Source organism: Oryx dammah, unplaced genomic scaffold (assembly GCF_014754425.2).
Source record: "Oryx dammah isolate SB20612 unplaced genomic scaffold, SCBI_Odam_1.1 HiC_scaffold_16, whole genome shotgun sequence".
Classification (NCBI taxonomy): Eukaryota; Metazoa; Chordata; class Mammalia; order Artiodactyla; family Bovidae; genus Oryx; species Oryx dammah.
Genome location: NW_024070200.1, coordinates 48,073,734 through 48,089,274, shown reverse-complemented (window position 1 = coordinate 48,089,274; position 15,541 = coordinate 48,073,734). Strand labels below are relative to the sequence as shown.

Sequence of the window (15,541 nt, the reverse complement as noted above, 5' to 3'; positions counted from 1 at the left end):
AGAAGCGACTGCAGGACCCTCGCCCCCTAGAACTCCGGTCGTGTCATCAGGGGAAGGGGCTCGGCCCAGAACCCCCAAAACCTGGTCCTCGGCTGGGCCTCATACCGGGCGAGACTGCCCGCGGGACCTCGAGGACTCCGGATCTCCTCGCCCGCACCCAGCCTCCCGCGCCGCCGCCCCTCCCGCGCCCTCGGGGGGCGTGCCGGGCTGGGCTGGGCCGGCTCGGCAGGGGGAGAGAGGCTGGGGCGCAGATCAGCTGAAATCAAAGCCGCCGCTCCCCGCCCCGCCACGCCGCGCCCCTGCCGAGCCGCCGCGCACCTCCTCCTTTGTCACAATGTTTTTCAATCCGGTGAAGCAAACTGTCCAATTAGAGCCGGGGCCTCCGGCTTCCATCTTTGCCGACGTTTAATTAACATGCTCCTCTTGGCAGCTGCTGACAAGTTCCAGAAACAGGTTGTAAAGGCTTTTTGTCTTTACCCAGCATGGAAAATGAGGGGTGTTACATCGCGGGAACATGAATAGGTTGCATTTCAGCTCCTCCTCCCCTCCGCCTCCTCCCCCTCCTCCGGCAAGGGGAACGAAGGCCCGAGTGTGTGAGTGTGTCTGTACGTGTGAACTGTGAGGAGGGGCGGGGAGGGCGGACTGAGAGGCAGGAGAGACCTTCTCCACCCCTTCCCCTCGCCCCTTCTTCTTGGAGTTTCTGCTCCACAAAGGATCTGGAATCTGCTTCTTATTCTCCAGCTGGCACACTGTCGCCTCACCTCCTTGTTACCCATGCCAAACCTGGCCACGTTGATGCTCATCTCTGGTCTCTGCTCAAGCTATTGGCCAGCCTTCTGGTGAACTCCTATTCAACCTCCAAAGCCCTGCACAGGTGGCCCACTTTGGTAAGCCCCCGGAGCTCTGAAGGCCTGTTGGAGTTCAAGGTAGATTCTGGATGTCAAGTGGATCTGCCAGCTACACTGTGAGCCCCCAGGGGGCTGGAGCTGTGTGTTACTCTGACCCAGGTGGTGGCAGGCCTTAATAACTGATGGGAAGATCTGAATGGCTGCAAGGTTCTCCCAGTGTGGAGGGAAAGCAGGGCTGGCGTGGCAGGGAGGAAGGTGGCAAGGGTTGGGGGAGGGGAGTTGACCACAAAAGCCCTACCCCCTCACCCTGCCTGAGTGCCCGGTCACATGGAGGGCACATGGGCATGGTCTCACGCAATGGGTGTTTCTGGGGAGTGGTTGGATGTGAATGAAATAACAAGGGGTCTTGGGGAAAGAGCCCAGTCTAAAAGCTGAGCTCTGCTAGAGGGCACTTCAGGCTGAGCTGACTCCAGCACCCCAAATTCTTCTTCTTGAGCCTGGGATGGTTTTCCCTGCAGTGTGCATGGCAGCTGGGTGTCAGGGCTCAGGACTGAGTCTGGATGTTTCTTGGGTCTTATGCTTCCTTGGTGGCTCAGTGGTAAAGAATCCACCTGCAATGCAGGAGATCCAGGTTTGATCCCTGGGTCAGGAAGGTCAACTGAAGAAGGGAATGACAACTCACTCCAGTATTCTTGCCTGGAGAACCCCATGGACAGAGGCTATAGTCCATGGGGTTGCAAAGAATCAGATATGACCGAGCAACTCACACCCCCTCAAACTGGCCCTGTTGGAGAATTCACACCCATTCTACAAAGAACACCAGGCATGTTTATTCACGGAGGCCACCATCTGCATGGCACAGAGAGGTCTGGGAGATTCAGGGGGTATGGAAGACACTGGCTTATGGGCAGGCAGTGGGTGGAAGAGCTCAGCAGACACCGGCTGGCAGCTATGTTGTCTCCTAGGAGGACTCGGGTCCACCCCAGCCCCTAGCCCCACTCCTGCCTGTTTTTCTCGGGATGTGACCGCCAACAGCCCCAGTGGCAGGCCTCTTGCAGCTGGAACCTGGCTTGGATGCCCACTTTGTCTACAGCTCCTCCTCCATTCTCAGGCAGGCCCCCTGGGATGAAGGTGGAGGGGGAGATGGAGGCGCCCTGGGCCAGGCCAGCAGGAGGGGTTCACTCGCCTTGCTCTTGTGTTTCCAGCTTGGTCAGCACTGGCTCCTTGGGGAGCACCAGGACAATCTGTGGAGCCTGCAGGGAGAGAGCCAAGAGCAGCGGGCCACTGCCAAGTCCTGCCCAAAGCCCCTCGGGCACCTTTTCCTTTTCTGGACGAGATGGGCAGCATCAGAAGCAGCTGGTCACAGTCTCCCTTTTCCCTTTCCTTAATCCCTAGCAACCTCTCCTGCCACATCACTCAGCCTTTTGTCCCAGAATCAGTTCTTTGCAAACTCTGGTCCCCAAGGAGGTCAAATAGCTATGGTAAGAGCAATGGTAGTGACCTGGAAAGACCTCGGTTCCTCCACGTGTGCTGTGTTGGCTTTGAAGCGCCTGAACCTCTCTGAGCCTTAATTTCCTCATCTATTAAAAAAGCCTCCCAGGTGGCACAGCAGTAAAGAATCCACCTACCAATGCAGGAGATTTAAGAGACCCAGATTATCTCCCTGGGTTGGAAAGATCCGCTGGAGGAGGAAATGGCAACCCACTCCAGTATTCTTGCCTGTGAAATCCCAAGGATACGGGAGCCTTGTGGACTACAGTTCAGGAGGTTGCAGAGTCAGACACGACTGAGCATGAACGCACGCAGGCATTAAAAAGAGGGAAGTTGGGATTTCCCTGGAAGTCCAGTGGTTAAGACTTCACCTCCAAATACAGGGAGTGCAAGTTCAATTCCTGGTGAGGGAGCTAAGATCCCACATGCCTTGTGGCCAAAATAAAACATAAAACAGAAGCAATATTTATTGTAATAAATTCAATAAAGACTTTTAGAAAAATGATCCACATCAAAGAAAAAAAATCTTTAGAAAAGGAAAGTGGGAAATAATTGCACTTGTAGAGATCTCTAAGGTGTCAGGTGCAAAAGGTATGAAAAAGGGCTTGGTGCATCTCACAGAGGGAGCAAGGAAATGTTAGTAGATGAAAAAAAGAAAAAAAGGAAGGAGAATGAGAAGGAAAGAAAGAAGGTTCTTGCCCGAGTTGATCAACTGAATAGAGCCAGCCCTGTCATTTCCACTTTTATAAATGAGGAAATTGAGGCTCAGTCTCTGGGGTGAAGAGATCCTCAAAGTCACGCAGGCAGTAAGCAGCAAAGCCATGTGTGCTCCCAGGTCACTTTCCATATATTCTTTCCAGTCCAGAATGCCTTCCACAGATTCCTGTGTCTGTCCAGTCTGTCCAGGATGGTCTGACACCAAGTGCCTCTCCCACCAACCCCAGCATGACGCTGGCAGGTAGAAGCTCAGATCCTCAGTTCTTGATGCTTTCTTTCTGCCCCTTTGCTGGTGGCATCTGATTCCCAGAGCTGGGCCCCCACGGACAAGCCAAACCCATGCTCACCTGCTTCTCTCTTGCCCTGGGAGTTTAAGGTTCCGGGGGCTTGATGCTGGAGTCCTCAGAACGGAGGGCAGTGCTTTTCGGCTCCTTGGGTATCTGCAGAGAGAGAAGGCGGCTCTGAGGGCCCTGCCCCAGGCAGGGCAGGTGTCGCTGGTGGAACTAGAACAGCCTGGGCAAGGCCAGAAGCAGCGAACGGTGTGTGGTGGGCGCCACCTTGTGATCACCGCGCAGTTTGCATGCCGTGAAGCAGGGCAGTCCTTCACACTCGTGTTCTGCTCCTAGCTCAGCTGGCCACTGTCCAGGGGGCTTGGGCACTGCAAGGCCAAGCAGGACACAGTCCTTGCCCCACTAGAGCAAAGGAAAGGGGTCCAAGTGAAGTGCACAGTGACAGTAAGAGTTGTACATGCATGCAAGAGGCTGATAACCCAGCCTGGGGGGATTCTAATTGTGCCAAACGCACTTCTGAAAGAGGAATAGTGATGCACCTGGTAAGAGGCAGCTTGGCAAGCTCCCTGAACGCCACGATGGCCCAAGAGTGAGGTTGGGGTGGGGAGTGGGGATGTAGGGGCAGCCACAAGTGGATTGGTAGATGGGAGTATGGGTGGGAGAGATCAGCCCAGCCTTGGCCTCAAGGCTTAGATTTGATCCTAAAGATGCCCTCACTTGTGCTCCTGGGGGTCATCTGCCTCACCTCTGTCCTCTGGGAAGTCACCTCATCTCCCAGGTAAACTGCCAGAGGCCAGGGGCCATGAGAATGGCCTGATGGTGGCTTCCTTCCAATGGCATGGAATTGTGTGGCTTGAAACTGACCACTGCTGATAATACAGCACAGAGAAGGTGTGAACTTAGAATAAGTTATAAAGATCAAAGTCCCATGGACAGAGGAGCCTGGCAGGCTACACGGGGTCACAAAAGAGTCTGACACACCTTAGCGACTGAAACAACAGCAACGTAAATGATCAAAACAGAACCAAGAGGGAATCCCCAGGGGTCCAGGGGTTAGAACTTGGCACGTGCACTGCTGTGGGTGCCTGGGGTCAGTCCCTAATGAGAAGACTAGAATCCCACAGAAAAGGAAGAAGAAGAAAACAAAACCAAGAGTGAACTGCTATGTATGGGAATGGATACATTTTTTAAAGTTTATTTCATTAACCTTAAATCTGTGTGGTTTCTAATTGTGGTGACTGAAATAATTTAAGTTCCCACTTCAAATATAGGATGAAAATAATTATGCTGCTAAAAAATAAAGTTTATTCGTAATGTAATAACACAAAACAGTTCTTATGATAGAGAAAGAGAAAGAGCAGGATATGAAATCAAGTATAATATCATCTTAGCTATTTAAGAAAAGTCCATGTAGATTTAAAAAGGAGGGGCTGGAAGGAAATATACCCAAAATATTAATAGTGCTTGAATGAGCGTGATGGAATTTCTATTTATCTCTGTTTCCAGATTTTCTTTAATGAGCTTCTATTCATGTTATAATTTTAAAAATAATTTAAAGAGAGAAAATTTAAAAGGCTTATTAGTTGTGTATATAATATTGATTTTTAGTGGATATTAGTTAAGATTATCCTGAAAACTTCTGGTATGATTTTAAAAATACAGAGCCAGCTAATCATTAAAGATGCAAATTAAAACCACAATGAGCCATCACCTCACACCTGTCAAAATGGCTGTCATCAAAAAATCTACAGGGAGACCTGGGTTCTACCCCTGGGTTAGGAAGATCCCCTGGAGGAGGGCATGGCAACCTACTCCAGTATTGTTGCCTGGAGAATCCCCACGGACAGAGGAGCTTGGTGGGCTACAGTCCATGGGGTCGCAAAGAGTCAGACCCAACTGAGCGATTAAGCACACAACAAATGTTGGTGAGGACGTGAGAAAAGTGAACCCATGTACAGCGTTGGTGGGAATGTAAATTGATGCAGCCACTATGGAAAACAGTATAGAGGTTCCTTAAAAAACTAAAAATAGAACTGCTGTATGATCCATCAATTCCACTAGTGGATATATATCCGATGAAAATGGAAATACTAATTTGAAAGGATATATGCATGCCGATGTACATAGGAACATTATTTACAAGAGCCAAGGTATGGAAGCAACCTAAGCACCCAACAACAGATAAATGGAAAAGGAAGATGTGGTGTATATATAGATATGCAGTGGACTATTACTCAGCTATAAAAAAGAATGAAATTCTGCCATGTGCAACAAAACAGATGGACATAGAGGGTGCTTAGTGAAATAAACCAAAGACAAAATATGTTATCACTTCTATATAGAATCTAAAACATATTTATTTTTTAGAATGAATGAATATAACAGAAAAGAGACAGACTCACTGATATGGAGAATAAACTAGAGGTTACCAGTAGGGAGAAGGAAGGAGGGAGGGTCAAAGTGGGGTAGGAGATTAAGAGGTACAAACAAGCAACTATGTATGAAATCAATAAGCTACAAGGATATATTGTACAGCACAGGGAAATATAGCTGTTATTTTATAGTAATTTTAAATAGAGTGTAATCTATTAAAATGTTGAATCACTATGCTGTACACCTGAAGTTACTTTAATACTGCAAATAAACCATACTTTAATCATAAAACAAATAGCCAAAAGAAGGAACATGTTGGGCAGACCCTTGTCCCAGGGGCCACAGACACAGGCTAGGTCTCTGCCCTTGTCATGAGGGGGAAGGCTGGGAGACAAGAAGGACCCTGTGTTTCATTCCCCATCTCCTAACACAGGCAAATACCTGTCATGATGATTTGTGGGGAGGAAGGCCACCCTGAAGTCACAGAAAGCCCAGATTATGGCACATTTTTAAAGAAGCTGAGTTCTGTGACATTCTACTACCTTCAGCTTCTAGAACAATGTTTCTCAGGTTAGATTTTGTACCAACGCTGTTCTAGAGGCTGCTCTCAAGGCTTAGGGGAGTGTCAGGACAAGATCACCTGGGAGCTAGTTCCCAGGCAGAGTCCAGCGGAGCTAAAATCTGGGAAACTGAGTTTTTACCAGGTCACCAGGTGCTTCTTATGGCTACAGAAGCTGAAGACTGCACTGTGATTCTTAACCCAGGCTGTATATTAGATTCACCTGGCAAATTTTAAATACAGTGCTAATATCCAGGCCCCACACAAGACCAGTGAACGTCAAGTCTCTGGAGGCTGAGGCCTGGGAAGTTTCTAAAGACCCACAGGTGATTCCAGTGTGCATGCAAGGGCCCAACCACTGGTCTTAGGTGGTTGGTTCACAGATGAGTTTTTCATCAGAATCATGTGGAGGGCTTGTAGACAGAGGGCTGGGCCCTGCCCCTTGAGCTTTGAAATCAGGAGGTCTGGGTGGCACTTGAGAATTTATATTTCTCACAAGTCCCCAGATGCTGCTGCTGCTGCTGTTCTAGGGAGCACTATACTTTGGGAAGTACTGCTCTAGAATGAGGGCTTCCAAGGTGGTTCAGCGGTAAAAGAACCCACCTGCTAGTGCAGGAGATGCAGGAGACGTGGGTTCGATCCCTGGGTCGGGAAGATCCCCTGGAGAAGGAAACGGCCCCCCACCCCAGTATTCTTGCCTGGGAAATCCCATGGACAGAGGAGCTTGGCAGGCTACAGCCCATAGCGTCGCAAGGAGTTGGACATGACTGAGCATGCACACATGCTCAGAATGAAGCCTTTAACCCCCCAGGGGACAGCCTCCTGGATAAAGGAGCAAAGGACGCAAGCTCTGTCCCCCAACTCAGCTTCCGGCTTCCCAGGCCCCAGCCCAGCTGATGGGGTCCAGGGAGAGGAGCCGCAGGGCAAGTCAGCAGAACTCACCTCCCAGTAGACTGCATCCTCAAAGCAGTTCTCATCAGGCGCTTGTCCCCAGAATGGTAATCTCAGAATGACCCCTAAAGGAAGTTGGAGGTCCCAGAGGTCAAGAATGACTTCTTCTCTGCCTACCCAGACCTTCCCCTCAACTGGAAAAATCCTCCCGGTCTCAGAGCCATCAGTGCAGAGACAAAGGGCTCCTGGGGGCTCCAGGTGACCTCTGGTGCACACTCTTGGGTCCCCCAACCACAGGGCCCCACCTTTTCTGGCATGGTCACCCCCACTCACCTACAATGATGCCGCCCACCAGGGCCATGGCCAGTGACACAAAGAGCCCGGCAGCCTGGAACCTGCCCTGCATGTTTGGGCTCCAGTTTAACTTGGATCTTTCAATGCCAAAGGCATAGGCAAGCCTGGGGTAGAGACAGGGAGCAGGTCAGGATCCCCTGGAGAGGCCAAGTGACTACCCGCTGTCACCCCCACGCACGAGTGGACACAAAGGCTCAATAACCTCTGGGCCTCAGCCTTTCCATCTGCAGAATGGGGGCACTAAAAAGATCAGATGGTCTCTAAGATTCTTATGGAAGGACAGAGGTTGAGGAGAGAGGCCCATGAAATAGTGGTCCAGAGTGGGTGAGAAAGGGGACAGAGATAGTCTTGGACCCTAGAGGAATAGTAGGAAGGAGGAATGGAGAAGGAAAGAGGGAGGTCAACCTCCTTACACCGCCTCCATTCTTACCCTTCCTCCCCATACAGATCAATGTTGGCGATGCTTGCCGTCACTGCGCCTGCAATACCGCCTATGATGCCAGGGATGCCGTGCAGGTTGTGAACACCACATGTGTCCTGGATGCGCAACCGGGACTCCAGGAATGGCTGGAAACAGGAGGATGAGTGTTGCTCAGACAGGGGGCTGTGGCAGGCTGTGGGGAGTCCAGGATTCTGGAAGCCCCAAATACACAGAGACATAGCCCCCACCCTCTCCCTAGAGACTGCCAGCTCCCCGCCCCCTGCTCAGTCCCTGGCCCTGGAGCTCTCACCGTCAGGTACACAAAACCCAGGGTGGAGACGATGCCACAGATGAAGCCGATGATGAGGGAGCCGAAAGGCAGGACCATCAGCTCGGCAACGGTACCCAGGCCCACTCCTCCAGCGAGCGTCGCGTTCTGGATGTGCACCTGGGCAGGGCAGGCAGAGCAGGTGGGAACTCAGTCCTCTCCCAGAGTAGCGTCCTGGAGGAGCTGACCTAGGGCCCAAGTTGATCTCCTGTACATGGGGGGCCATGTGGGAGCCAGAGATGGCTCCCGTGCATCTCAGCCAACCAGGAGACTGCAGAGGACTCCAGCCTGAGCCCAGGCTTGGGACAGCCACGCCTGTGCTGCCTGTACAGCTGCCACGCTCACCAGCACTTGGGGCATCGTCTATGTCCACATGTGCCTGTGTCCATGGGCTCCTTCAGCCCACCTGCATGTCCCCTTTGGATCTGGGTGCCCAGACACAAAGGTGTGCCCAGGTTCATGTGTCTGATGTCCTCTGTATGCACATGTGCTGGCATCAGAATCTGCGAGCCTGCAGGAGCACCGTCTTACTCTCTGAGGACCTACCTGTGCCATGGACCGCGGTGCTGGCTTGCGAGGAGTATGTTTCATCTCCACAACAAGCCCAGGAGGTGAGTACAGTTACCTTTTCATGTTTGCAGGTGAGGAAATTAAGGCACGGGGGAGGTTCATGGACTTGTCGAAGACCACACAGCCAGCCAAGGGCAGAAAGGTGTCTTGATCCAGGTCTGTGTGGAGCCAGGGCCCCTGACCTTCGTCCTCGCCCATGTCCCTCCCTGCATGTGCCCACATGAGTGTGTCTGATTCTCTCCCCCCGGGCCTGTGTCCCCATCTCTCTGTACAGTGACTGTCCCGTGCATCCTGGGGCTCAAGGCTGTGTCCCGGAGTAACACACACTCCTGGCAGCATCTTGGCACATAGGTGCCTGGGTCTAGAAGCTAGTGTCAGAGTATTAGATGGTGGGACTTCGTGGATGGTCCAGTGGTTAACAATCCACCTTCCAATGCAGGGGACGCAGGTTTGATCCCTGGCTGGAGAATTAAGATCCCACATGCCTCCGAGTAACTAAGCCTGAGCACTGCATTGAAGACCCAGTGCAATCAAAAATAAATAAAAAGAATATCAGAGAGAGAGGTGGTCCTCTTTCTATAGAAAAATCTACCAACACCCATTACTCCCCCAGGAATGACAGGAACACGTGTCCCAGTGGCGTGATATGAAGGGCACTGGGCAACACCGCAGCCCCACAGACGTCCCAAGTGTTTTGAAGGGGTTCTGTTTTAAGCGTGTGGAGGGGGCAGGTAGGGGCAGATCTAGGAAGGCTGAGGGCCAGAAGCTGGTTTTTTGGGGGGTTGCTCAGTCCAGAACTAATGTCAGCACCCAGGTTGTGGGGAGAGGAGGATGAAAAGGAGCCAGTTCATCCAGGGCAGCTGGCATGATAGAACCTCCACGAATCTGGTTCTGGGCTCTTCCTAAAGCCAGCTGTGTCATCTGGACAAGTCATTTCTCTCAAGGCCTCAGTTTCTTCGTCTGAAAGATGGGTGCGATAATCTTTATGCTGCCTGCTTCACTGAGTTGTTGGCAGGGCGTGGTGATCAGTGCCCACTGGGCACAGGCAGTTGTGGCCACAGCTTCCCCCAAGGTTCCCCCGCCCCCACCCCACTCACCATGTCCAGCTTGCCCTTTCTATGTAGGGCGCTGGACAGCGCCACTGAGGTGAGCACGCAGGCTGCTAAGGAGCAGTAGGTGTTGATGACCGCTCGGTGCTGAGCATCTCCGTGATTGGATATAGCCGAGTTGAAGCTGGGCCAGTATATCCACAGGAAGAGGGTGCCTGGCCAGACCAGACAGGGCCGGTGGAACCGGGAGAAGGGGCGTTAGATGGGCCTGACGGAGCTTGGACAGACATCCTGTCCTTTAGCTCCAGAGATATCAAGTGACTCCCACACCCCAGCCATTTCCCTCCCCTGGAACTTTATTCGTTCTGGGGGCTTATCTTGGAAGGCCCTCCCTGCGTTACTCACTGCCTAATGCCATCTTAGTCTTCCACTCTGCCCCAGGAAGTCTACCTTGACCCCACAACTTGGTGAAATGCCTCCCACCCTGCTTCCCAGGCACCTTGAGGGAGAATCTTTTTCTCCACTGTAGGGAGATAATCAAGTTGCATGGCCATCTGTTCTACCACCCTGCAAGGAGCTCCTTGAAGGCAGGGCTGGGTTTTAAGAGACCAGAGAAGGTAGCTGGTATGTGTTCTCTGGAATGAATGGACACAGGAAATAGGCACGTACACCTTGCTGAGATCAGGGATGGACCCACTTCTTGGTTATCACTGTGTCTGCCCTGGGGCATTCGAGGGAACACGCAGGATGAGTGACCGACTTCTTCCAGCTCCATGGGGAAAAGGGACAAGTAACCGGGATCCTTGAAATATCTATAGGCAACCTCTCCCTGCCCATTCTCCGAAGGGAACTGGCAGCCACCCACCAGACCATGTGGGGATGAGGTATGATCACCGCAGCCTGAAATGCTCGTGGTGACCCTCACCCACCACGGTAGCACGGCAGCCCTTGGTCATCATGGGGGCCCCCTCAATAGCTATGGAAGCTCTCACCAATCATGGCAAAGAGGTCCGAGTGGTACGTAGAACTCTGCCTCTGCTTGCTGTGGTGTAGGTTAGGGCGGTAGAGGATCCAGGCCACTGTGAGACCAAAGTAGGCGCCAAATGCATGGATGGTCATGGAGCCCCCCGAATCCTTCACCTGGTGGATGGGTACAAGGGTACTGTCAGGGTCTGACCCTCCTCTCCCTCCCTCCTCTGACACTCTCCCACCCCCACCTCCCCACACACAGACAGAGGTGCAGCTGTCTCCAAGGAGGTACAGGCTACAGAAGGAAGCCCAGGGCCCTGGCAGACCCATCAACTGGGAAGGGGAGGAAGTGGGGATCCCCTCCTCAACTATACTTCAATGAAAATTAAAGTGGGGAACTTCCCTGGTGGTTAAGAATCCTCCTGCCAGTACGGGAGAAATGGGTTCAATTCCTAGTCCGGGAAGATCCCATATGCCACGGGGAAACTAAGCCCATGCACCACAGCTATTGAGTCTGTGCTCTAGGGCCCACGCTGCACAAGAGAAGCCACCACAATGAGAAGCTCACACATTGCAATGAAAAGTAGCCCCCACTCTCTGCAACTAAAGAAAAGCCCGCACAGCAGTGACAGCCCAGTACAGCCAAAATAACAAAACAGAAGTCATAGACCTGCTTCTTCCCTTTAGGCAGGAAACCCAACCAGGGAGGTAAGCGTGTCATCCAATGTCACAGGGCTAGTTGTTGAATTGTTGACATACCTCTTTCCTGACTCCCAGCCTGGTGGGTGCCTCTACTAGCTGCGTGACCTTGGGGGAGCCCCTTACCCTCTTTGAGTCTCAGTTTTCTCATCTGTAACATGGGAGTAATAACTGTGCCTGGCTCAGAGAGAAGGATTGAATGAGATAACGCACGTGAAGCATTCAGAGCAGGGCCCAGACAAGGGCAAGTGCTCCTTAATTGTCAGCGGTGATTACTGTGTTTCAACTTGGCTGCAGGAAAGACCCAAACACTGTCATGCATTTCAGGGAATTTCTGCAGCAGATCAGAGAGGAGTTTTGAGGGTCAAAGAAGCCTTCTCTGCCTCTAAACTCACACCCAAGGTACTACTTCTCAGCCAATTTCAGATCTCATCTATTGACTCCCCTGTGTACCCCCTCACCTAGCCTAGCTTCTTTCTCTCTACACACCCCAACCAGTCTCCAAGGCTGGTTTATTTACCTTTTTTATAAATTGCTTATGATCCACTTTCTTCTCTTTGTCCTAGGCCGGAGCCAGTCCCATTACTTCTCACCAGGGTGACTAACACAGCCTCTTGACTCTCTGCCTCCAACCGTTCTCTTCACCACAGCCAAAGTGACACTTCCATAGCATGTATTTGACCATGCCCCTCTCCTGCCTGGAACTTTCCATAGCTCCCTATTGCCCTCATGATAAAGTTGAGACTCTTTTAACACAGTCTATGAAAGTCTTGACGATCCATGCTCCTTCCTCCCCTCCCTAGCACCCCACCCCCATTCCCTCTGCCTCAAATACCTTTGCTCATTCCTTTGCCTGATTATCTACTTGACTTCTGGTTTTAACAACTCTTCCTCCAGGAAGCCTCCCTGGCCTGCCATATGCTGGCTCAGGTCCTCCTCCCCTTCCCCCAGGGCACCTAGCCCTGGAACTCCATCCTTGTCTCACTGTCTGGTCACTGTCTATTTGCTTCCTGGCCCCCTCACTAGGGTGTGAGTTCCTTGGGATTGAAACAAAGAGTCCTGCTCACTCCTGTATCCCACTGCCTGGAGCATTGCCTGACATGTAAATCCAAAACTTATTGCCTTGACAAATACTTCTCAATAATTTATTAGGCATTGGGCCAGGTGCCAGGAATAGAGATAGTCTCCAGACAGATAAGGTTTCACCCTTATTTTCCCTTAAGGATAAATGCTCTGAAGAAAATTAGTCAAGGATAGTGACTAGGAGGAGGTAAGGGAGAGGGCAACACTGGTAGGAGAACCTGGGGGGGGCCTCTCTGAAGAGGTGAGGCTGCAGCTGAGACCTCAGTAATGAAAAGCACCAGGGAGATGAGCACTCCAGGCAAAGGGAGCAGTAAGTGCAAAGGCCCTGAGGTGGAACCAAGCTTGGGTATTTGAAAAGCAGACTGCAGGATATGGTCAAATCACAGAAAGATGGGGAGAGAGTAGATGATAAGCTTAGAGAAAAGGCTGAGGCCAGAACATGTAGGGCCTTAAAACAAGTTTAGTTTTGATTTGAAGTGAAATTAAAACAAACAAACAAACAGGGTTTTAATCAGAGGAATGGTCTTATATGCATTATTAACTGGTCCCCACAGCTGCTGGTGGAGATTAGCTAGCTTGAGGTGGTGGGTCAGGCAAGGATGAGGACAGGGAGGGACTTCCCTGGTGGTCCAGTGGTTAAGACTCTGTGCTTCCACTGCAGGGGGCACAGGTTCAATCCGTGGTAAGGGGACTAAGGTCCCACATGCCACCTGGCATGGCCAAAAAAAAAAAAGGGTGATGACAGGGAGATGAGTCAGGAAGAAGGAATATGATAGTGTGGTAGCTGAAAATAATGACAAAATGAGTGACCGAATGTAGGACGGTCTGAAAGCAAAACCCCTGGGGGTGAGACTTCCCTGACAGTCCCAAGATTAACATTAACACTGTGCTTCCACTGCAAGGGCGTGGGTTCAATCCCTAGTTGGGGAATTAAGATCCTGCATTTGGCACAGCACAGAAAAAAATAAGAATGGAAATCGTGTGCTCAAAATAGTTAAACAAAAAAGACTGAATTCCAGATGATACTGAGGAACCACTGTGCAAGTCCTGATCACCCTGCTTCTGAGAAATTCTATGTTAAAAAAAAAAACCCGTGGGGGTTTCTAGGCAGAGTCCAAATATAGAGAAGTTAGAGAATGAGAAAGGGATGGGGTTCCTGAATAATCCCTACCCCTGCAAATATGCCAAAGAAGTGTCTAAACAAGAGTCAGAGGCCTAAGATGCTCTTTACCTTGGCCAGTGAATTAGTCAACCTCAGGGGGCATCATTCCTGCCATAGAGGTCCATGTGAATGGCACCCCCAGAGTTTTGCAGTGTGCAACGTGTGCAACTGTACGTGTCTGCTTTGGCCACTCCCCTAGGAACCTTCCTTACAGATGTGCCCCCTCAGTATACTGGGTCATTTTCTTGGCAGAGCAATCTGGGAATGTGTGTGTGCAAGATGATGTGCAGGAACATCCCATTCTTTCCCTCTGATGTGCCAGAAGGAGAAAGGAGGAAGAAAACCAACATGTGAGGAACCTCTACTCTGTCTGGTTGTTGGACTGATGTACCAGGTGGATGCTCAATATATGTCATTCTCCTGCTTTACAGCTGGGGAAACTGAGACTCAGAAGATTAAGTGACTGGTCAAACTTGAATTGAATCCAGCTGGCTTTTCTCCCCAGTCCTTTCTTTCTCTGTCACCTTCCTGTCCCCCCAAGTGTCCCTTCCACCACCATCCCTGTTCTGAGCTCTGCTCACCTCTAACAGGTTGAGGAGAATGTACTCATTTATTGAGAAGAGGGTCACTTGGAAGAGAGTCATGATGAGGAGCTGGACAGGGCTGACTTTGCCCAGAACTGCCCCAAAGGCCACACAGACAGAGCCCACGCAGAAGTCCGCATTGATGAGGCTGTGGGGAGACAGGACAGGGGAGGGGCTGAGGCCACAGCAAGAAGTGGCACACAAGCTCTGGGGTTGAATCTGAACTTTGGTCACCTGTGGGTTTGGGCTTGTGATCTAACTTTGCTGAGCCTCAGTTTCACCATCTGTGGTAATGGGCACATAGCATCTTAGAACTACTCTAAGAATGCAAAGAAATAGCCTGTGAAGTATCCAGCACAGCAGTGGCACATACTAGATGCCACCACACCCTTCCTTTGAGGGCCTATCTCAGGCCCCACCCTCTTCCTTGCAGGCAGCTTGTACTCAAGGTACCCAAGTGATCTGGCTGCTGTTATTGAATATCATTCGGTCCATATTTGGGACCTTGTCCTGCTCTTCATTTTCTACCTGCCCTTCCAAAACCTTCCAAAACCTCTTCTCACCCACCACCTCTTCAGGAAACCTTCCCCAATACCTCTAACCAGATGTGGTCTCTTCCTCCAAATTTTTATCTCTATACACACTTCTCCTGCTGGCTACCAGGGCCTTGCTTGAATTTGAGTCATCATGACCTCCTCTTCACCTTACCTGGGAGAGAGGATCTATGTCCAGGGAAGAAGGAAGGACCTTCCTGCAGGCAGTAGGGAGCTGGGGGCTGGGTGGAGAGAGGGGACAGGAAGGCCAACAGAGAGAATGCAGGCCAAGGAGCTTGTAGGCCCTCCTTAAGTCTGGACCCTGAAAACCCAGCCAGCTAGCAGAGGCATGCCATGTGGTGAGAGGGGATCCAGATTCCATCCATGTGCCCGCTGTGCCTAACCCAGGTCTCCTTGGGCCCTGCCAGCAGCAAAGCTGTCCTGGAGTCCAAGGCAGACTCTCAGTGTGGCCTCCAAGTCATGAGCATTGTCAACCAGGGTCCTCGTAAAGACAGCAGGGGCTACTGCTTCCTTAAGGCAATCACAGCCACAGGAGCCCCCTCCCCCATACTCGTGTGTGTGTGTGTGTGTGTGTGTGTGTGTGTGTGTGTGTGTGTGTG

The 15,541-nt window shown here is 51.3% G+C and overlaps 1 protein-coding gene across 3 annotated transcripts in view; it reads right to left on the bottom strand.

The window, feature by feature from the left end:
* Positions 1-381: 381 nt before the first annotated feature.
* RHCG (Rh family C glycoprotein) overlaps positions 382-15,541 on the bottom strand; it is a 26,724-nt gene continuing 11,564 nt past the window's right edge. Inside the window, exons 3-11 of one of the 3 annotated variants that reach the window (XM_040257573.1) lie at positions 14,386-14,536; positions 10,884-11,031; positions 9,940-10,106; positions 8,255-8,392; positions 7,954-8,090; positions 7,503-7,627; positions 7,221-7,294; positions 3,404-3,496; positions 382-1,459 (exon numbers count right to left, since the gene is read on the bottom strand). In XM_040257573.1, coding sequence (XP_040113507.1) covers positions 3,428-3,496; positions 7,221-7,294; positions 7,503-7,627; positions 7,954-8,090; positions 8,255-8,392; positions 9,940-10,106; positions 10,884-11,031; positions 14,386-14,536 — 1,009 coding nt within the window. In that variant the 3' untranslated portion in view covers positions 382-1,459; positions 3,404-3,427. Of the gene's footprint in view, positions 1,460-1,659; positions 2,102-2,933; positions 3,497-7,220; positions 7,295-7,502; positions 7,628-7,953; positions 8,091-8,254; positions 8,393-9,939; positions 10,107-10,883; positions 11,032-14,385; positions 14,537-15,541 lie in introns of those variants that run through there. The other 2 variants (XM_040257574.1, XM_040257571.1) reach the window with 2 other exon arrangements.